The sequence below is a fragment of the Plectropomus leopardus genome, chromosome 13, assembly GCF_008729295.1.
Source record: "Plectropomus leopardus isolate mb chromosome 13, YSFRI_Pleo_2.0, whole genome shotgun sequence".
NCBI classification, from domain to species: Eukaryota; Metazoa; Chordata; class Actinopteri; order Perciformes; family Serranidae; genus Plectropomus; species Plectropomus leopardus.
In genome coordinates this window covers 24,846,475-24,870,562 of record NC_056475.1, presented here as the reverse complement: position 1 = coordinate 24,870,562, position 24,088 = coordinate 24,846,475, and the positions used below count along the sequence as shown (strand labels likewise).

General features: G+C 37.5%; 1 protein-coding gene across 1 annotated transcript in view; it reads right to left on the bottom strand.

The window, feature by feature from the left end:
• Positions 1–1,080: 1,080 nt before the first annotated feature.
• The window catches only part of gria3a (glutamate receptor, ionotropic, AMPA 3a), an 88,775-nt gene continuing 65,767 nt past the window's right edge, over positions 1,081–24,088 (bottom strand). Inside the window, exons 12-16 of the mRNA XM_042499938.1 lie at positions 21,922–22,120; positions 13,178–13,425; positions 4,903–5,017; positions 3,558–3,806; positions 1,081–2,563 (exon numbers count right to left, since the gene is read on the bottom strand). Of these exons, the coding sequence (XP_042355872.1) occupies positions 3,561–3,806; positions 4,903–5,017; positions 13,178–13,425; positions 21,922–22,120 (808 nt within the window). The 3' untranslated portion in view covers positions 1,081–2,563; positions 3,558–3,560. The remainder of the gene's footprint in view (positions 2,564–3,557; positions 3,807–4,902; positions 5,018–13,177; positions 13,426–21,921; positions 22,121–24,088) is intronic.

Below are 24,088 nucleotides of genomic sequence, written 5' to 3'. Positions count from 1 at the left end.
ATGTTTGAAATTTATTGTGTCTTTATAGTTCATATGGGTTGGAATGTATTGTTTATTTTATTATGAGCTCATTTGTGTTGATAATATCCTGTTATTTGTTATTTGACATTAAACATTGTTTTGCTGTCTCCACCACAGGCAAATACGGGACTGCCCCTGTAAATTGTCACTTCTGGTCTTGAGAAAATAAATCACCCTAGCCAGGCACATCTGCATCCTCGCCATCCTTTTCATTTGTTTTCAGAATTTCCTCAAATTTGGCACAAACGTCCACTTTGATTAAGAAATGAACTGATTAGAATCTGGTGGTCAAAGGTCACTGTGGCTTCATCAAACATGTTTTTGGCCAAATCACACATACACACACAAATGTCTAATGGGATATAATGATAAAGTTCTGACAATTTATATCCAAGAGGTCAAAAATCAATGATGGCATCATAATGTTCTGCAAAAAAAAAAACAACACTTTTCTGATCATTACACGTCATAATTTAGGAACAGTAGGTGAGAAATTTGGTCAGATACTGAACTGGTGACACGTATCTTGTGTGTTCACTGTGAAACTGTTCTGATTACAGGGATCTTTTGAGCTGCCAGGAGGAAGGTGTAAGTGAAGCGTCCATGTTTTCACAGACATAGATGTTAACTGTAACTGCAGCTTGACTGGTACATTGAGGCATACAAACGCATGCTGGTATTTCTGTTTTTTGGTTTGTGTGCTTTTTAAATCCTTTTTTTTTTTGTGAATCATTAAGCATCATGAAGCATCAATCGGATTATGTAACCAATGTGACGATTAAACAGCAAATATTTTATTCCCAAAGTGCGAAAAAGTCAGATTTAACAGAATTAAACCTTAAAACTTAAACAACAAGGCTGTCAATGCAAAATACTAGACCACATTTTTAGAGCCTATCCCAGCCTGTCGTTGGGCGAGAGGCAGGGTACACTCTGGACAGGTCGCCACACTATCGCAGGGCAGTTAATGGAAATATATATATATATATATTTATTTTTATAATATATAATTTATAACATATATTTTTTTACATGTAAACAGGATGAGAGTCCAAAAGGTGAATATAAACCTGCTTTTATTAAGGAAATGTAATAAAATCCTTTGTACATGACCTCTCCACAGAGGTTCATTGTGTCCATACATGCAACTCTCATGGTTGAGGTACTGTTACAAATGAACTGGAAAAACTAAAACCAAACCGGATCAAATGTCATCATGGGTCTAACTAAACCAGAGTCCATTTCGAGTTGCAGTTTGATCAAACTATCACCAAATTCACATGCATTTTATCCGGGGAGAAAAGGATGAGAAAGTCCAATATACTAAACAAATGTAGGCGTACATGGTTTATAGCGTTTGTAGGATTTTTCCTTCAGTTTATAAAAAGTCCACTTATACAAACAGACGAACGTTTTCATTTGTAGCTCTTCCGTCAATGTACAGTCCACCTTCTGCATAATGCATAGACACAGAAAGCTTATCACAACCAAAGAAGCTATGGTGTGTTATCATTTACCAAAGAAATGTCGAGATTCACAGCTGCAGATACTGCATTTACATGAGAACGGCTTCTAAGTGTGTACAAAGTGTAAACCATAAGCTCAGTTAAACCATTTGAATATGCTGTCACATAAAAAGGGGTCAATCTCATAGTCTCTAAAGGATTTATAATGCTTTTGATTTTCAACATTATGGCACTAAAAGCGGACCTCATTTCAATAAAAAAAAAAAAAAAAGGGAAAAAAAAGTCTTGTTTCCAGATAGTGGCAGTTGAAACATATGCAGTCTCACATGGTTGATTTAAAACAAGCATCTAAGTGAATACAGTCAGTTGTATATGATGTCCAACAGGCTTTGAAAATAACACCACATAAGCAGTTTCAGATGACCACTATTTTCATATTATTGATATTTTGAGTAGAAACAGGGGTACAATGTTGTCACTTTAGTTGATGCTTAACCCTACTGATTGATGCTTGTCCTAAATATTATGAAACTGAAAATAGTCTTATAGTAAAACAAGAAAATGACTTTACTTCACTAAATATAACATTTATCCAACTTAAGATTTCACCACAAAAATATGTCTGTAAAATGACTTAATAAGTACTCCAGGATGTTTTGATTGCAAATCATGGCTTTTTTTTTCTTCATCAAAATAGAAAACAACGGAAATTACAACAGTTCATCTAATTGTCGACTGAAGCAATGTTTTTTGCCCTATAGATCCGCAGATTTTTTTGTTGTTGTTTTCAAGTGAATTCAATTTTAATTGCATTGCCATGACGCTGAAATGCTCCATAAGGCACTACAAGAGGCAAATCTCATGTTTCCAGAAGCAAAAGTCCTGTTGCGTCATTGCCCTCTGTTAGTGTGACGGGCCTCACAACCCAGAATGAGCACTTGTTGACTTGTAGGCTTGAGTCCAAGCTGATGACAAAGAAGGCTGTTGCCTACAGGATGCCAGCCTCGGGGTGTCGGGGTCACACAGAGTGGCTGTTTCCATCCAGACGCACCAGAGGGAATTGACATATTTCACTTCTGCAGAAGAGATACGCAAAAGGATAAAGATCAAATGAAAAAGATGCCACTACACTGTAAATCATCTGACTGGTTGGCTCAGCTCAAAAACACAATTTCCTCTGCTGCCTTTGAGAAACAAGTTATTCGCCCAAAAAATGACCATCTGTATAAATGACTCAACCTGTGTTACCTTGAATTTGTGAAGCAAACTAAAATGCCTTTACAAAGAACCCAAAAACAGAAAACATTCTTGATAAATGAAAGTAAATGGGGTCAACATTTAAACAACAGCAAAACTATATCAAAACATCCATTTACAACCTTTCACACAACTCTTCTTCTCAAACAGTTTCACTAAAATCTTAGTATTCAAAACACTTTCGAATACAAGTAATGCACATGGCGAGGGCATTTCATTTCTGCTCATGCATTCCACTGAGCAGAGTTTAAACACACTCCACATTCGGGCAGGGGACTGTTTATTTGGAAGTGTTTTAAATCGCAAGGTTTAAACAAAAAATTATTTTTTGGGAAGTGCTGAGCATACAACTCATCAAGAATATCCGCCTTTTTTGGATTCTTTGTTCACTGTGGAGACATGAAACGAGTTAAGTTAGCTGAACTTCAGAAAACAAGTTCACTAAACTCAAAACATTAAGTCCCAATAAACAATGTTCAATCACATTACCACAATTCAGATGCATGAGTGCACTCGAGTAGGGATTGAATTTGATACTAACCTTCATTATGGTTCGCATTGTTTTCATTATTATGAAAAGAAACAACCATGACTTCAGTTAACATGGATTAAACACAAACAGCGTATTTCCATAACAGTGGAATCTCTGGAGAGTTTATATATAAAACAAGGCATGCTGGGAAATGGGCGGATAATGGTGAGTGAGCTCTTCATTGAAGTTAGAACATTAACCTAATGTAAATGATTTGTGTATTGGACAAGATTCCTTTGTGATTTAACATATTCATGTTTAGGAAACAATAAAGGACTCACCCTCTAGATCTTAACACTCTCTGTCCCGTACACGTTGTAGCCTTCACGGTACGTGGCAAAATTCTGGGTGTTTGCTGGAGGGGCCGGCTTAAAGTTTTGGGCATTCTTTGCAAGCTTCAGTCTTTTGGTTTCTTGCCGTGACTTATAGCAGAACTCTATCAAAGCCACAGTCATAGCCAGGCCAAGCCCTCCGACCAGAATATAGAAGACTCCTGCCACGTTGCTCAGGCTTAGTGCACTTGTCTTGTCCTGGGGGAGGTAAAGACCACCGTTAAGACTTCTTAAACTGGCTCTCTGAGACCAAACACAATGTACATCCTGCTGCACTATGACTAAACAATTACTCAGAGGAGGCTGCTAATTGTGTCTACAAAACCCTCTGAGATACAAATGCCTAATTTAGCCTACAAGTACGATAAATTAGAACAACTTAAATGTGTCTAATTCCTCCTCTCAAGTTATTACTAAGAGCTGGGAAGGTGAATGTAGACAGAGATGCTATCTATCCTGCTTTATGGGCTCTTTACGAGGCCACGTCTAGAGGAAGGCGGTCGTGGTCGTACAGGTCTACAGATTAAACCCTCGATTCACTATCATAGCTGCTCAACTTCAACACACTGCATTTACAATCAAAGTGGCAAGCTGTGGAGGGCGAATTGAACCATTTTGCTGCTATTAAAAACCAAACAGTGATATTGAAATTAATTTATGTGAGGTTTTACCATTTGCATTCTAACCTTTAGGGACATTTTGTCGACCTAAAGGAGGTAAATTTCAATTTTTATAATTAAAAAGTCAGTTAACTGACTTCTAAGCATTACGTGAAGATGTAAAAAACAAAAAGTTCCTTACTCTGACACTCCAAATATGAGACCCGACTATTAAATACTATTTGACCACTTTGTGCTCAGATGGTATTTAAAGGTCAGTTTGGACTTTGTCAGAATAAGGATGCCTTTGGGAAACTAGCCAGTCATTTTGGAGTTATTACTTAATAACATCAACAATAAACTAAATTTCAATAAGGGTTTGGATGACTAAATAGCAGTATAATGGTTGCAATTCTATGATTCAACTTTTCAAGATTTTATGGTAAATGAATAAAAAATAGTGTGCAATCATGCTGCAATTTTACAAGTATTGTATTGTCTGCATACAGCAGTAATGAAGTCATGTGCAAAGTGTAAAGAAATTAGACTATGTGTGAAGTAAATGTAGTCTTTAATGTGAGTATTGATGTCCTGATTAACATGTCTATGAGAATGTATGCTTTAGGTGTCTGCATATGAACAGTTAGGTCAAAATGCATTTTTCAATCAGTATAAAAAGACCTGCAGCGACTGACCTTACTTCCCGAGTCCTTGGTTCCACATTCACCCTTATCGTACCACCATTTGTTTTTCAGCTTGTCTAAGATGCCTTGTTCACTGAGTTTCAATACTGCAAGGTTTACAGGAGTTCTTCACGTGGGAAATAACATAAATAACATTTTATTATGTTATTTTATGTTATTAAACTTTTTTAAACTACTTTATACTGTGCAAAGCGATAGAGTAGGGTCCTGGCCAACACATTCACAGATAGCAAGCAACACTACAGTATATATATATATATATATAATATGTCAGTATATGTATGACCTTTCATAATCCATGACTACCCTAGCATGCCAGACCCCACCTATATCGCTTTGAGTAATCGGCACACACTGATCACAAGAAGAGAAAAAAGATTTGAACTTGCAGAATAAAGCAGCTGCTGCATAGCTTTCACAGAATAAAAGAAAACAGAGGCAGTCATTGCTGAGGGCACCTTTTTTTGCTATGGGCAGCCTTTTTGATGTTTAGCAAGGTGGATCTAACAGGAACCCTTTCTTGACTAACAGACAAAACACAGCAGTTCAATTTCATCAACAGCTGTTAGAGGCTAATGTCTCACAAAATCACCCACAAAGGTGTTCCTGAGGCCAGATGCGGTAAAAATAAAAAAATAAAAAAATTGGGTTGTCTCTAAAGATACTTTCTAACACCAAATTTCTTATGAGTCATAGTTTTTTTAGTTTTGTAAGACATTATATTCAATTTTCCTTGACTGATAGATTCCCAGGCTTATTTCCTTTCAGAAATAAAATCAGCATTTGTAATCCAACATCACCAAATATATTGTATTCACCACTGTGTTTCGTTGCATGTTGAATAGAATAAAAATCATGTTTTCTGATTTTTTTTTAAAAGAAAGAGTCATGCAAGATGTTAAGTGGATGATCTGCAGTCCTGTTCTCCAGTCAGAACTATTTGAAAGGCAAAGTTATGATGATTTTGTTTTAAGCTCTGAAACTAAAAACTTCCCTCATTTGTTTCACAGACGTTTTTTGGCAGAGGAGCAGAGAGAGATTTGAACATGAATTCTGAACTAAACGCTTGTTACGCTTTATGAATCAAAGCAGATGCAGTAAAGACCTTAGACACAGTGTGTCTGTAATTCTATTATCTGGTCACTTTTTGGATGCGATTTAGAGACACTGAAGATGAACTGCAAACAATAAAAGCTTTCAAGTGAGGCGTTTTCCTCTAATTTGTCATAATCAAGCTGTTTAAGGGCAACATATTGATCACACTAAAAAGCACTTTTTAAAAAAGTTGATTATTTATGAGCATTTAGTGGCTTGTATCACACTTTCAAGTATTTGTGTCTCTGTGACACACTGGTTGACTGTTGACCTTTGACCTCCCTGAAAGGATGCTTAAATTTTAATAATTGATAACGATTAGCCACAATAAAATAACTACAGCTGGTTAAAGATCATGATTGGAGATAATCTAATAAAGTGAATAGGGTGATTTACTCTACAAACCTGCCTCTTCTCTGTATTATTGATAACACATCCACATTTTTTTAGGTCTAAAACTAAAAATCTGCAAAAAAAAAAGCTGCTGGTCATCAGATAAAGACCTCGGACACACCACCAGGTGGTGGCCATGGACTTTTAACTAATATACACATAAGCACAGTTTAGAAAAACTCAGATATTTCCCTATATCTAATCTGAAACTAAATAAAAGCTGCATGACCATCCATACATACCATCAATTATACATAGAAACAGAATATGGCAGTAATTGCAAGGAATGTTTGATGTTTGGTTTATACACTGGAAAATGGATCACTGTTCACTGAAAATTACAAAATTCGTAAAAGACGTAATGTCTAAATTCAAAGAATTCTTGCTGGCGCTGAAAAGAAAAATCAAAGGGACTTAAGAGGTGAAAAATAGCACCAGTAAAAAACACTGATGGAGAAAAATAAAAACTGTACATCTGTTTCCCTTCAAGTCCCTCATCAGCCTGACTTTGTAATTGTTTTGTCCCAGGGACATATTATCACAGTATTAAAGTATTTCTGCTCTACTGCCCACTGCAGTGTGGTTGGTCTGTATTGGTATATTAATCCACCTGTCATTTACCGTCAAAGAGCCGTCCCAAACCTCTGATGTAATCGCAGCTTACAGCTCCACAGCTTGAAAATGTGATTTATCAGACCTGCGCACACTGACATTTACAGTAACCTGAGAGCCTCTCCGCCATGACCAGCTCAAATTAAAACTAAGAATGATGATAATGTGCTGCCGCTAATTAAATTTCTACAGGATCATTATACAAACAGAAAATGTCGGGAAATGTAGTGAGCAAAACAAGTCGATCATGAGCTGCAGTAACACTTAAAGTGAACTCGTAGTTGAATTAAGGGCCATAACTCGGGCCCACTGAGCAAAACCTAGAAATTAAACTAGATATACTCAGTCACATATCTGTCGAGAGAACTTCCTCCTCTCAGTTGATCAGTGGTTCATACTTAAGTTTAACTTTACTGCTTTTGAAAAAAAAAATCCTATATAACTTGAACAATAAAATATTACAAAATATGCACATATAAATAAATACATTTAAATAAATGTTATCAATTTTCTTCATTTTTATAGTCTTATATAGAAAAATAGCACAGCCCGCCTACAAATTAGGCTGATACACGTGTATATACGTGTAGGCTATTTATATTTTTTTTATCTTTGATTTTAAATTATTAATGTCTCTTTTTATTACATACAAGGCTATTAACACTGCATCTCACTGCACATATTGTGCAAGCACGTGACAATTTTGATCCTGAATCTTTTCAACTGTAGCTAATTAAATGTCACCTCCTGCATGCCTAAATCTGGAAAAAAAACCAAAAAAAACCCAGCAACTTCAATGGCAGAGTATGCTGTAAGATTTAAAAGTACTAAGGTCAACAGGGAACTCATGTTCAAGACATAAAAAAATACATAATTATCCTGTAGTCAATAGTTACCGGCACCAGCACACAGGATACAACGAATTACATCAGCCACCTCTCTTACTTCTGCTTTCTCTCTGTTGACTGACTGATTATGCAAAGACTTGTTAATTATGCATTCAGTTGACCAATCAGATTTCATTCAAATCTGGGAGTATTTGACATATTTTCCTCAAGGGGGCAAACTGATGCATCTAATCTGAAGGGCCTTGAGTCCCCTGAGGACTTAAGCTCCCCAGAGGGCATGACTGAAATATTTTAACACTGCTGAATGAAAAAAGAAATTGTCAAACTTAAAAAAAGTAAAAACCTTCCACTGTACGACTACATAAAATATTATTACAATAGCAGTAGACTCTTAAAATAAATGTTTTTTTCTTCCCCAGGCTGTCTGTCTGCATTTTAAAGGTTCATTACAATTTATAAATCCAGCTCTCTGATAAAAAGCGGGAGGTGGACAGAATATCAAAGACACCTGTGCAATCTATTGCAAAGCCATGCAACAGCTACTGCTATAAATCTTACATTTGTGAAGCTTAATAATTGATGATGTTTTTGTTTAAATTGAGGCTATGTTAGAGCAGTAATTATTATCCTCTATAGTAATCTAATCTAATTGTAATTTAAAGGTCCAGTGTGTATGATTTAGGGAGATATACTGGCAGATATGGAATATAACATAATAAGTATACTTAAGTGTATAATCACCTGAAAATAAGAACTGTTGGGGTTTACTCTCCATAGAATGAGCAATTCATATCTACATGGGGAGCACGTCATTGTCTATCAAGATTGCCATTGTATCACCATGTTTCTACAGTAGCCCAGAAGAGAAAAACAAAACGCTGGCTCTAAGATAAGGCACTTTGCGTTTTTTTTGCATTGCCACCATAGCTAGCAGTCCCTCCATGATGAGCGCATCAGAAAAACACTGATTTTTGAAAAGTGTTTAATTCAGTGTTGCTCCCAGCACTGGCTCCCAGTAAAGACCTCCTTAACGTCTAGATCTTAAGTTATCTAAATAAATGTGAGCACGCATTAGCAGATGCTAGTCCAGCGGCCCATCTCTGAAATGTCAGTAAGCGATGCAACGATGGACTTGACACTGCTTCATTCAGTAGTTTTTAACAATTTAAATCACTTGGTGTTTATTTTTGAGAGGGGGAGATCTCTGCAGATAATTCAGCTTCCGCTAAAACTTCCTGAACACTGAAGGAATTCAAACACTGGAAACGTTTCAGCTGGCTGCCATCTGCGATCCTCACTAATAGATGCCACTAAATTCCCCTAAATCTTACACACTGTTCCTTTAAGTAGTTATTGCATTACCTCTCATTTCATGAGACCCGTAAGCTTCACAAAAATAGTATTTATTGTTGTGTTGGATTTGATACATTGTCCAGGTGTTTCTCTTATTGTGTCCACCCCCAATGCTCCATCTGATCACATCAGAACTTCACCCTTCAGTCTGTCTGCAAAACAAGAGAACAGCGTCTAAAAAAAAATTATCTAAAAACACTCTTGACCACACAAAATAATTCAAATGAAGAACCCATGCACAATACTTACTCTGGTGGTCAAACCAGGTGATAAATCACAAACTGTATGATGTCAAATTAAATAAACATCACACAGTATTAACAGAAAATACCCACAAGGACGTAAGTGTTTAAATCATCCAGTTGTGATTAATTAAAGTAACAGCTGTTGATACGCGATTTTAATCTTCTGTTTGGTTTTAAAATAACAAAAGAAAAATCTCTATTGATTTCTTATATATATGGATATAAATATTCCAATGATAGCATTTCATTGATCTAATATTTTGCTGTGAATGTCATATTTTCTCAGTGGTAGTTACATACAATATATTTCCATCTCATTGTTGAATTACCCACACGTGCATTTCTGAAAGTGAAATAAGGACAAAGAAATGTGGCAGTCAGATGTGATAGTGTTAAACTGATCATCTACTCTCTCTCTCTCTTTCTAACCAGGGGGTCGAGGCAAATTGCCAGCGAGATGAGACGGCGTCTTTGTGTTATCCCACCGGTAGTATCCATATCCTGCTCACTCAGGAATGGATGACTACAGCCAATAACAGCAAAGTTTGCCTCGTCTCTTCTCTCGCAATGTTGCCAAGTGCACTGTGGTCATGTTGCAAGCTGAAGAGCAGAGGCAGAGATGGATCCACAGTTGAGAGCTGTTACTGCGCCCTGGCCTCTGAAACAAAAAGATCAGGGGCCTCATTTACAGAAAGGTCGTACAACAGATTTGACTGAAAAAAAGGGCCAGGCTTTTCTGCAGAGCTGAAGATAGACTATCAGCACATAAAGCAGGTGTCATGATAATAATCAGTCAAGCTTTTCAATATTTTACCCCCCTTGTTCTGAAAATGTATCTAAAGTGAGACTATGTGACTTTTTTCGAGAGATGAAATAACTCATCTTCCTTTTACAAATGAAAAATTAAAAGCAATTAATCTATAAATCTCACTAAATTAAAGCTACTGTAACCAGTGGTGCCCCAAAGGCTGGGGGGTCACGGCCACCCCGATACAATCTTTGGTCTCCTCAAGAAAATAATTCAACTTCATTGGTGTTTTTAAACCTAAGTAGGCTTGTTTCAAGCAAAGTTATTAAAGTTTTGTATTTGTAGTATTTTTTTATATCTACTTTGGATTAAATTCTTGTTTTCAATTTGGTTTATTTTGAGGTAGTAATAATAATTATTTTTTATTTATTAAATAATAATTTGGATTAAACAATCAAATCTAAACTAGATTTGATTGTTTAATCCAAACACAACACTTTGTGAAGGTAACTGTCTCAAAGTCACGTAGACATCCTTTTCTCTATAAACATATTCACCAATGCCTCATCATGCCAAATTAACAAAGACTAAAACACTGTTTCAGTTGTTAGTTTGTTTTTTAAGGTCTAGTTTCTATTTTAATTTTAATTTTTTTCTCACCACCTTTTAGTTTATGTTTCAGATTTAGTTAGCTGTAACACTCAGCACTTGTAAATGTTTTGTTCCTTACAATCAGTATACTCTAAATTAAAGTTGTATATTCTGTATATAGTCTGTTTAAAGAAAAAAGATAATTAGCCTGTTTGAAGAACAATGAATGAATACATGTTTAGATACATAACACATTAAAACAGCATTGTTGTGGAACTCAAAATGTACCAATAATTGTTTATGCACGTCAGATATATTAGTAAATTAACTTTAAAACATGAAACCAAAGAATATCATGTGATTCCTCAACTTTCCATACTGACATAGTTTTCAACTAGCCTTTATTTATGTTAACAGCCTAATTTACTTCCTGAAATTTAGTTCTGGATTTTGGTTTTGGTGAGCCACCCCAAACTTTTCAGTTGTCCCATTTGAACACCCCTATGAAAAATTCTGGGGGCGCCATTATTTGATGTAACAGACATCAGTTAGACATTCCACTGACTCCTCTCTACTTTTGCAGCTGTTACACGGTTTATCATGCCAAAAGTATGCATTATGCATGCTTTAAATTACAAAATTGAAATAATTATTAATATTACTATATTAATTAATTCTTATTAATAATAATTTAATGTGTCTTGTTCCTGCCACTTTTAGCTAATGTGGCTGCTTTTTAGCAAAAGTTGCATAGTCTCACTTTCTGAGTGCTTCATTACTCACTTATTTGCTCACTATGACACAATCATCTTACCACAAATATGAGATTCAAATCAAATCCTCTTGTACAAATGGGGCCCCTGGTCACATCTTACACTCTACTACTGCAGGGTTTACCAGGTCAGGGTGGCCATGGATAGACTTTGACTGGCCTTGGATCAAGACCAACCAAAGGTTTCTGTCAGTCTTAACGCTGGATTTCGATGAGAGGATGTTGGACAAAAAAGTTTGGACCGTTAGATGTCACTCTGTCATTAGAATTCTCACGTTTGCCTGCGATGCTTAGTCCCCTCAAGACAACGCTGTTCCCCGTGCCTGCCCTAACGCCCAGGCGGCAGAGTGGAGAGTGCATACATTGTTTGACTTGGAGGAATTGATCGTTGAATATTATTAGATCCTTCATCCTGCTGGCATTAGTATGCCAGATACAAAGCTGTCATGTTTGGCCTGTAGATATAAAAAAACAGAGGGAAAGATGGTTTATGTCTTTCATAACTACAGGTCAAAAATAGAGAAAAACTACCTGTCACGAGAATATTAAGCTCTGAATAATCTGATCATCTTCTGTCCTGCTTCTGCACTTTGCCTTATCTTTTTACTCCTCCATTAGCCAAGTAAAGGGTTCCCAGTTGATCACAGTTGCAAGATATAAAAATGGAAAAACAAACTAATATATCTGTAACATATTAACAGATATTTGGGGCCCAAAGACTACAGTCAGTGACGACAGCCTTGCCGATTACTCTGTTCTAGGATACCCGACTTTGGTGACATTGAGGCTGACCTTAGAGTCACCTCCCCCGCTGCCGCACTCTCCCTTGTCGTACCACCATTTGTTTTTCAATTTGTCCAAGAGGCCTTGCTCATTCAGTTTTAACACTGCCAGGTTAACAGCATTTCTTGAAACGATAAAACATAACTTGTAAGAAAATGAACAGGTCCGTGAGAAATCTAATATAGAATATTAGTAAAAAATAGTGATAAATATCAATGGTTCATAGAAGGGGAGCACGGGAGGGACAAATTGGTAAAGAATTTCACTGGTGTGGGAGGGTAAGAAGCATTTTTACAGCAAAGAAAATGTTAAATATTAGAGAGGTGGCATGGAGGGTTACATTGCTTGTAACTGAAGTGTGCGGGATGGGGACATTCTGTCATTGTTGAATAAGAAGTAAGAACATTCAGCATGCAGCTTCATCACAAGTGACAAACCAGCATCGTAACTAGCAAAAGAATATCAGTGTTGAATTAGAAGCAATGCAAAAGGGCACCACAGAAACCAGGGAGGAGAGGTTGAAGGGCAAAACAAACAGGGTTAGGGAAGGTGACACATCGACATTCAAATGGATTTACTGAGCATGACTAATATACCAACAACCTTAAGAGAAAGAAGAAACAGAGACACAAGCCAGAAACATCGGACAGAACATAAAAATGGCTGAACGTGTTGATTAAACTCATAATACTGTTCACTCATTGATGCACTTGGAAAAAAAACAGAAGAATTAAGGAGTGAGGAAAAAGAGAATGGCAAAAGGAGACATCAGGGTAGGTGGAATACTATAACAACATGGAGGATATTGTTATATTATCCCACCCACCTTAATGCAGAGCCTTTAGGTGTCGCCACACCATAGCCCTTAGAGTCGAGGTTGCCGCCCACTTTCATGGTGTCACACGGTTTCCGTTGCTCTATGTACTCGTTCATTGTGGATTCGAGTAGAAAGGCGAACTTGCCCTTCGACTTTCGTACCCTGGCAACCCCGTCTGGTGTTGTCTTGGCAAACACTGAGGGTTCAGCTGATTTCATGTATGACCACATTTTCTCATAAACAGCTATTTTGGAGCGCTGCAGAGAGAAGACAGAAACAGGTTAGTTATGCGCATAACAATGAAAACATTCACAATGAGCCACTGAGGGTTTCAGTAAAAGGAAAAGTTCATAATTTTGGGAAATACTTGCATGAGAAGAATGATACCACTCTCAAGTCTTAGAGTGGTAAAACTCTTCTCACCTAGGGTAAGAGTATTTTCCAAAGTGTGTGAACTGATCCTTTAATCCTTTGAAACCTGGATTGACAACACTTTTTATGGGCTGCCTGCAGGCACCAATCATGAATATTTAAACCTTTGACCCCTAAGCCAATTGCTTTGATGGTTTTGAAAAAGGCAATGAGCAACTTGGTAAGAAATGTTTTGCAAATTGCAAATTAGGCGAGTTAGAATTTATTTTTTAAAGCTAGGGATAACTGACCAAAAACTATACTTGTAATTATACATTTAAAATGATTTCACAGAATTGGGTCTGTTGTTAGTTTTTAAGCACTTATTTTCATGTCATTCCTTTTTTTCTTTGCTTTTTAATTCACTTTTTTCCCACAGTTTTTCTACTTATTACAAAATTTCTTGCACATTTGTGGTTCATTTCTTAAGTTGCTCATTGCCGTCTTCACATGTAAAAAAAAGAAAGACAGAAAGAAAGAAACAAAGCCACTTTGCTCAGTTACTCTAAATCACATGGAAAATAAATTCTGCACCTCCTGGCCACGGTCCTAATGTGTCTGCTGTGACAGATTGAGGCGTGGCCAGACGTGCAATATGCTTAAAGATTTCAGCACAATTTCTGCCTCTTGCTATTCTGAGTGGATTCACCCTTTAAATAAAAAACACATGCAGAAGTAGTGGGCTCTTTGCCAGCAGCCTGAAGTCTGACAATCTGGCAGCTCAGCAGAAGTAAAATACAGGCCATGTTTGGTATCAATATTAACAGACAGGAGTGACCTCCTCCGTCCTCCTTCATTTGTGTCCCGACCAGCAGGTCACAGCTGGAGTCACTGTCATCATGCTTTCATTTCTGTTTAAATATTTAGAGACATCAGTCCATTGATCTGGCTATTGTGCTTATGCAACATTTAATTGTGTGCAGCTTAATGACTCTATAAATTGAAACACAGCACATAGCAACTGAAGATATTAAAAAGTATTATACAATGAGCCTCTCCACTGATTGTTTTAGTGCAAAGACTTCACATACCAGTGTGCCACAAGTTAATAATGCAGCAAACTCCTTGTTTATATCGGTGGCCGACGGTGGAACAATGCCTATTTTATCATTTTGATATTTATATTTTGGGCTTTATAATTAGTGTTTAATAGAACATTAATGTTTAAAGTGTTATAGACTGTATGATGTTATATGTAATCAGTGGTGGAAGAAGTATTTTGACCTTTTACCTATATATAAAAATAAATAAAATATTATTGGTTTATAATTGGTGATGCATTAATGCTTTCAAAGCTTTAAAGTCTGGGTAAAGCAAAAATAAATATGTGTAATGAGTCTGTCACACTGCAGAAAAATGTGCTATTAACCACCCAGCCAAATTTGAATCATAAGAAAATTTGCCAAGTATATTAAATTAGGTTTCAAAATTGTGAAAAAATGAGCAGTGTTCTCTGCTCTGAGACACTGAGGGGTGTGTCTGCTGAAAGAGCTGAAACTATGTTACGGTTGCCTCTAACAAGTATTGTTCCATTCACCCCATGTGGGAGCAGGTTAAGCTGCTAACGAGAGTCTGTATCTGCACAGCCGATCGTCTTTTTGCTCGGGGGAAGTGTGCTTTGTGGCACTAAGTTAGCTGATTGTCTGTTGCTTTGCAGTGGCTCATTCTTCATTTTTATACAGTCGGTAAGGGATTATGTTAAGGATGGCTTCAGTCTCATTGAGCAGGCCTTTAAGCCTGCCCAGAAAATCCTGGACACAGGAATATTACATACATATAACAGCTTTTTCTAAGATTCATAATGTGTTTAGAAAGAAATCAATGATTTTGTTTTACCCAGACTTTAATGTTTCAATTGGTAAAAGTGGGGCTTATTTTTTTAACTTTATATATTGTTGTGGGGCTTAATTTAGTAATGCAGTTTAAAAAGTGACTTAAGTTCAGTACTTAAGTGAATGTACAATTTTTTGTTACATAATGCAATATATAATATATATGCATCTTGTGCAGGCTGTTTTCTCTCTTATTTCTCTTACCCCTGTTTTAAGCAGCAGCTGATAGATTGTCTTTACTGTTTCACTATTTTTTTTACATTGTGTGATGCGAAAGGCATCGTCAGTGATGCAAATCTGCGGGTAGTTGCGGGAACGCTACCCTCACTTTGGTGACACAGAGTCAGTTGAAAATCACCACCCTTTGATGTGTTATTCCACATCAATGCAAACCAATTCAACTCAAAAAAGATTAAAATCATGAGACAAGAGGCAATTATTATTGCACAGTCATCTGTTCTAAGGCGATATTCATGAATCCGCATGATGCTAAGCCAAAGACCCATTCAAATAGTTCTTGTTATTTGACAGTAATGGCACAGTCTTTAACACATTTGACCTGCTTACTCTGAGACTGACAGCTTCACCTCTGTGGCCCGGTCAGCTGCCAGCTGGAGCAGCTACAGACATGCACAGCACAGCCCTGCTCTGACACTCAGTATGCTGCTAAAAATGGCCGGCGAGAGGCTGATCGCCGGTCACCGGGGAGCTGGAGTACACAGCTGTCTACAATAGAGGGGAAGAATAGAGAAGCTGCAGTAAACTGGGCTAATGTGACCTTCTGCTGAGCTCGGCGAGGGAGAAGCGCCTCAGAGGAAACTTTGGGTTCAAACTTTTGATATTTCTGCTCATCTTCACGGAGCTACTTGTCAGGATTGTGAATATGTGGCATGACAGGAAGGTTCATAATCGCTCAGGGAAACAGGAAGTGTGAACTGATGTCAGAACTCCCAAACTCCAGAGCTAGATTTTGAAGAAAATCAGATAATTTTATCTGATGTATATAACATTTTATTTTCATTTTATTATTTAATGATGCTCTGTCATATTTCTAGTTAACAACACATATTATGAATGGAATTTGAAATATTGAATATTTTTCTATACTGTATGGCTTTATGGATTGCAAGTTTCATTACTTAGGTTGTCCGTAACTAACTGGGCACTATCTCATGTCTTAGCTTGTTTATTTATAGTATTTGATGTACACGAATCAAGTGTGTGTGACTGGTTTATTATTGTATGGTCATTATTTGTGTGAGTTAGTTCCACATCACGTGTGGCAAGTAAAAGTAAAAGAAAACGCACAGTGAATTGACAAACTGTGTCAGCTTGGTGGTGTGTACGGCCGTGTTGTGTAAATAATTCACCTCAGATGTAATGGATTGCGGGCTCAGGCTAGTAAGTGAATCATTCTTGACATATGCAGGATTTCAGTTCAGTTGAGTGTTCATGTAAACACTGTTAACATGACAGTAATAGCTGGTGACAGGCCTGACCATAGTGTGAAAACAGCGATTCTTTTCTGGGTTACATGAAGACGCATGCTTGTCAGGAGCAGATCGGTCGCCTTAGTTGAAATCTGTGCAGCTCCACGTGCTGTCAGAGTCCTAAATCTCACTACTGCAGCTGCAGCTAAACAGAGACAAGCTATCTAACACATCAATTTTCATTTATGACTTGTGTAAACACAACAATATTTAAACTGACAAACAGGGCAAGTGAGGAATTTGGGTTTACTGCCCCTCATCCATTCTGGAAAGAAACTGGTGTAAACTCAAATTCGTTCCAGCTACCAGTTCATCTGTTAGCAGCTGACTGGAAAGCTGCGAGTGATTCATGGCCCTCCGTGTGCGTCTGTCACGCTGTCATCCAGAAACAGAGACGACAGGCCAAACAAAGCATGTGCAATCTTTCTGCTGTTTTATTTTTTATCTGCATGCAGTTCTTATTGAGCGGTATGATGAAGCATGTAATTAAAACTTATTTATTGCATACTCATGATCAGTGGAGACAAAGGCATAATGTAACTAAATAATAATAGCGCGGCTCATGCAGCAGCACCGCTGTAATTAAAGTAAAAATGATCAACGTATTTTGATTCTGTGACAGAAAGTGAACAAACTAGGTCTTACTTGTTATTTCCTTTTCCACTTTTGCTAACATTATCCACCGTCACCTCTTTCTTTGTTTTTTTGTTTTTAAAAACTACCTGAGGTTTTCGATTGACAATGGTTTTACATTATCTTTTTTTATTCACTAAACTTCATTGAGTTTATGACATTCAAATTTATTCTTTTAATATATTTTCTGTTGTTATTTTCAAGATTATTATTGTCATTATTTAACATCATTATTTTTATTTGTTTTGTCCTTTCCCTTTAATCTTTTTTGTAATTTTAAGTTGTCTAGTTTTATTATACTTTTTCATTAAATTTATATTTTATTTTATTTTATTTTAGTATCATAATTTAGATGCATTTAATCAATTTTGTCTAGTTAATCAATCTACTTTTTATTGCATTGTTTATAAATTATAAATACATTTAAAATTTAAGTGTGCGTTCAAAGGTAGGGGGTGGGACTGGGGGCTTGCCTAGGGCACCAAATATGCAAGGTCCAGCACTGCCTTTTGAATCCAACTGTCAAGAAAGTGAGTTTATTTCCCAAAACGTGGTGTGCACATATTCGTACCCAGATCTCTTACAGTCCAGAAACTTACAGTCTTGGTTAGTTGCATTTGCAGAAAGAAACCTCATTGGGTAAATGTTGAGTAAAACTACGACACCAAAGAAGAACTAAGTATACTTTATATCTTTCCTGAAAAGTAGAAAAGACTGAAGACTGAGTGTTTGAAAAACGGGCATGTCGGTTATCATCGTATATAACATGCATCAAGGAAGCTGTATGATCTTCTTTGAAGATCAGTGTACAAGGTATTTACAGCTCCTATTAATCATGAGCTCTGAATCACTCAGTTTCAATGAGCGCTCCTCAGAATGGCTCCTCTGCACTGACATTTCCAGTTCGGAGGAAGAAAGGCAGAATATTTGTCACTCAGGATGAAGTCACTCCACGCCTGTCAATTATCTCCTCAGGAGCACCTTTGACAAATCACAGCCTGCCAAATGCACGGTGGATTAACACATCCACCACTGCTTTTATGGAGCTGCTTTTTCTGTGATGATTCACCAGGACGCATCAGAAATAATCAATCTGATATGTATGAATTTCTTCAACATACATGTCAAAGGGGTATTTTTTAGGGCTGCTGCATGTGCCGATCACCTAAAAATCTTTTTTCTTTACTTTCTGTCATCTCTTTCTGTCTCTACTTTCTGTCAGGATAGAATTATAGCCCGCTCTTATCACATAATAAACTCATTTTGAAATTAAACTTTAGTTTATATAGTAAAATGTTAGTGTCCTGTTATACATTGCATCTGCTGCCTGTCCCTGCAGTCATAATAACAGAAGTCTAGTTTGAATTATTTCACAATAAAAGAGGGAGAAATTAACACAGCTATGTGACTCGGGATGTGCCATATTAAAATAATTATTTATAGAAAACTACATGTAATATGAAATGATTATCCCCCCCCTAGATGCCATATTAATGAGGATCCTGAAACAGTTCAAATTCAATTTAAACATGCCACAGTTTGCTGGATTCTTATTCTCTTTGCAAAATAAAATATTTTCTTTTCAATCGCCTCTTTTACAAGTAATGTTTTAAAGCACCGGAGTGGAGAAGACAGAAAGTTACAGATGACCTCCTCCACAGTGATCATGGTGATTGCTCCAATTCAGTGCTTTCAGACCTGAGTTGGGCTTGGCACAGCAGGCCGTGCAACTCTGCTTGAACGCCTTTACAAATGGCTTGGGTCATAATAACGTTGCACATGCCTCCACTCGGTCGCATCCCTGCTAAATCATTCCTCGCCACTATTAACCACATTTTCTCTCTTCTGAGCTATGTACGCTTTCATGTTTGGGCTGACTCTGTTCTAACAAGACAGCCATCTAATGCCAGCTGTGAGAGTAAAATGGAGCAGAAAACCAAGAATAGCAGACAGAAACAAGCTGTTCTACCCTTACTGTATTTAAGCATATTTGCACAAGTTGTCTGTAGATCTCAGGAGAGACTGATGTGATTTCGTAACTCCCTGCAGACCGAGGCAGAGTCTGAAACTAACACACAGTGCCATCCTGATCACTCCAGAGTCTAACGGAGTCCACGGGGTTTGTATTTATCAAACATCTTAGACTGACTCGGAGCACTCGCACCAAGAGACCGACTAAAGGACTAAAAATAGACATAGCTCAGAGCTGGACACTTGGTGTGAATGATATCTCCATTTCTAACAAATAGGACCTCTTCTTTGAGATTGCACTTTAACAACAGAGACTCACTAATTGGAATTATAATGATATCTTGCAGTTCTTTAAAGTTCTTTTCCCTAAAGTTTCAGACCCATAAAAAGAACTGGCCTGATAATCAGACTGAACTGTCGTTTTCACTTCATTTTTTATGAATCAGAGATTTTTGCAGCAGTTCAGAAATGGACACTGAACTACTTCACAATTTAAATCCAAATTCAAAATCATTGACATTGAAATTAAATCATCTTTAGCTTCTGTGATGTATTTCTGAGAGAAACGTAAGATTCAAGCTATGTACAGTTACAAGAGGGATTTAAATCAAATCCTTGACAATTTAGAGGACTCCTAAAAAGCAGGCAGGCTTAGAGTTAAGCACAATAGAGTGCTCCAGGAATAATGTTTTTCTGTAGGCCGACGCTGAAGTTAGCTTCATCTTTGTTCCATCGTCACAGAGCCTTTGAGATTTTTCCATTTGGTTATGGATTAGTGCAGAAATTAAGCTCAGTTGTTCACGTTCAGCAAGATATTATTTAATTGAACACCATTCATGTGATTTTTGAAGCTTTGATGCAATTACCAGAAGTAATGTAACTAGAAGGGGTGATGACATAGTCTCATTTAGCCACTTGTTAGAAACCTTTTATAAGACACATAAAAGCTTCAGTGCTTCATTCTTCAAAGTATTTACTCACATATTTTATTTTATAGAATAAAACATGAACGTCTAAGTCTAAACTATTGTTAACCACAGACCTTATTTCAGGCATCTAACTAAAAAGCCATTCAAAAAAACCCACTGACTTTGAGACAAGGGAGCCACGAGTGCTGAAATGCTAACCGTTTTCCAGTTTTTAGGACTAATTCCTGGGGTTCTCAATACAGACTTACAGCAAACTGTTTGCTCCACACACATCTCCCTCACCATTAGATCAGGAGGAGGACGAGGGAGGCATTAATAAAGTAGACCTCCACCAAATTGTTTCATAAATGAAATAAAGGTTTTGCCCACTGATAACACACATCTCTTCCTATTTTGCCCAATATTGTGTTTTAGCCACTACAACCCACAAACTGTGTAGTGCAGTTTATATGACAGATGTAGTTAGTTGTTTCATAAAGTCTCATATGATTGGATACGTTTTTTGTAAATGCCCCTGAATTCAGGATGAGTCATCAAGAATTTGAAAATGTGGTTTTACAGAGAGAGAAACGATGGAGATTTTGATTTTTTGACAAATATTTAGCATATAACAAAAGATAAATGATCAAATACAGGGACACAGAATTAAACTGGGGAAAATATGCTTTTTCATTTCATAAGGACACATAAGTTTCAAAATGATTCACTAATTAAAAGACCTGCAGGTTTACACCGTCTGTTACCTGAATATGGCACCCTTATCTGTTTTTTAATTATAAGACCTTCATGCTCCTTATGACCTTGCTTTGGCAGCAAGTTTAAGTAGTGGATATAAGAATTAATCTACACATTAGTGGAGGTGCTGTGAGAATAATCAAAGTTTGCTTTATGACTCCACTGATGGTTGGAAGAGGGAGTACGGCTTAATTACTCCTGTTGCCAGAAAGTTGGGAAATAACTTTTGATCCTGATGGAGAGAACCAAAGTTCATTCTGTGGGAACAAATGGATGTGAAACCAGGCTGACAAAAGGTGTTCCCTCCTGTAAACCTAACACCATAATTAGGTTTTGTGGTAGTCAAAGAAGGAGCGATGCTCTGCTCTTGAAAAATATGAGCTCATCTCTGCGATCCATCTTTAAGTAATGCCTTAACATAACAAATGCATGCAATTTTCTTGTTGCAGTTTACTCCTTTAGTAATTCCTTTTTATAAAACAGCGTGTACCACTGTTTTATGATGTACTGAATTAATCAAGTCTCGTTGTAGTATTAGTACTTTGGAAATGCTGCATCGGGGGAAAATCACAGTTCTGGACATTTTATTATGGATTATTCATTCGATTTATCACCTTGCAGGTAATAAATCAAAACCCAAAGGAAAGCCCCAGAAACTATTCAGCTCGGAGCTTTTGGCTAACTTTAAGTAAGAGCAGCTCTCGTTATATAGTGCGGCGACAGCATGGATGACAGCCAGCCGAGACACTCACCCTAAAGAACTCCTTAGTGGAGCCTGAGTCTAATGTCCCATAGGCGATCTCTGTCTGCTTGGCCAGGTCCTCGGCGCTCTCGATCGGAGACACCATCCTCTCCACAGTGAGGAAGGCAGCCAGGTTAGCCGTGTAGGAGGAGATGATGATGAGGGTGAAGAACCACCACACTCCTCCGACAATACGCCCGGACAGAGACCTGAGGGCAAGAAACAGAGCAGACAGAGCAATGAGAGCAGCAAATCTACACAAGGAGGGGGAGACGGATCATTTTCTGGCAGCCTCGAGGTTTAGCTCATACCTATCTCTTTAATTTAAAGAATGTTTCACTTTTAGAGAAATTCTCCAGTTAACCCATTAAATGATGAGGGCTGCAATATTATCCGACATGTCCCTGCTGCTCCATGCTATTTGCATAATTCATTTAAGCGAAGTATCATTAACTTAATATAGCTGCCTTTACAGCTGATTAATTTGTTGAAAGTAATAATAAGCCTCATTACCTCAATATAACTGTGTCCACATTTAGTTTTGGAGCTAATTCAGGTGAGCAGCCATCCCAGGAAATGCTCAGCCCAGCAGCAGCAGCCTAAATCCAGCCGCCTGCAGGAGGGTGCCAGACGTGTGACAAGCGATGCCACTGAATCTGTCCAAGATTCGTTGGGTTAATTCCAGCGACAACACTGACTCAAAGTTAGCCAGAGTACTGCTATATGGTGGGTTTTTTTTCATCTTTTGGCGTTTCAAGAAGCAAGTTTATCTACTTGTTGGTTTCTGCCAATGTTTTGTGCAGACATTTGTTAGAAGTTTTACTCCATCTGTTGTGAAATGTAACGCTCTCCACTACAAATTTAGACCAGAGAGGACAGAACAAGTCTGTAGTAAAAGCAGCATGAGACTTTTTCTGCTCTTGAATTCAGGGTGCGATGAGCCAAACTGCTCCGTCACACAGATACTCCCATCCTGCCCACTGGTCCTTAACCAATTCTTCACAGTTTCCACATCAGCGTAAAGGCTCTGACTTTAAATCTGTGCCTGGCAGAGCAACTCTGGGTTCATATTTTTCAAATTTGACTATTCTCTCTGGTGCCATCCTCGACTTCTACGATCACACACATATTCCTCTTAATGTGCTGCTCTCAGATGAACTCACATTTCTCATTTCAAACGAGGATCCATTTGTGCCGCATCACTGCATTGCAGATGCTCTGGATTTCTCCTAATATATTGTTTTCATCGTTTATTTTCAGTGCAAAATATGCTCTCCTCGTGGCGCTTTCGAGTTGTAAATATTTTGTTTGTCCTTCAGCAATATCTACTGTTATGTTGTGACTCCATCAGCAAAGAGGTTGTTATTCTATGCAGATTTTATTTAAGTCTTATCTGTAAATGGCCTTTAATCAGGATACTTATTCAGAATGAATCACATAAAGGTCAATGACCATTCTCGAGATTAGTTGATCTAAACATGGTTGAGCCAGAGGCAAAGTTGTGGCCACAAAAAAATGCATTAACAGTAAGTGTGATTATAGTGTAGGAATCAGATAATACGCTTCTTCCTCTGGTGATTATAGTGACCTGGAAACTGCTGATCTATAGGGCCTTTAGTGCTGCTTACAAAATGATAGAATCAGCAGATTTCATTCAAAAACTGCATGTACCTTTAAGCTAAAATAAGAGCCAATTTGCTGCCTAATTGATTTTTTTTTACACTGATTTATTCAACTGTGCAGACCCACAGCTCTGCAAAGGAAGCAGGAGCTGTTTCTTCGGTGCTTTGTCATGGCATTGACCAGAGTTATGCTCAACAACATACCTGGGTACCTCAGCTTACAGTTTATTTAGCCAAAACTAACCAGGGGCGTAGCACCAAATTTTGGGCCTTTGTAAAAGCAGTCTGTGGGCCCTTTGTCCTTCCTCTCTTGATCCATGTCTTCATCATGCTACTTTTGACATTTTTTTTGACAAAGTCAATTTGCTTTCTTGGCTATAGACACAAAATTGTACATTGGTGCTCCCTCAGCATAAACAGTCACTCACTTGGCTCTGGCTGCGTTTAGAGACGAATCATAATGCAGAGTTTAAGGAAACCAATTTGCGCCTTTGAGGAGTAAGCAGGGCTTCAGAGAGCTTCCATTAACTATTTTATAAAGAGTTCAGTCAATCA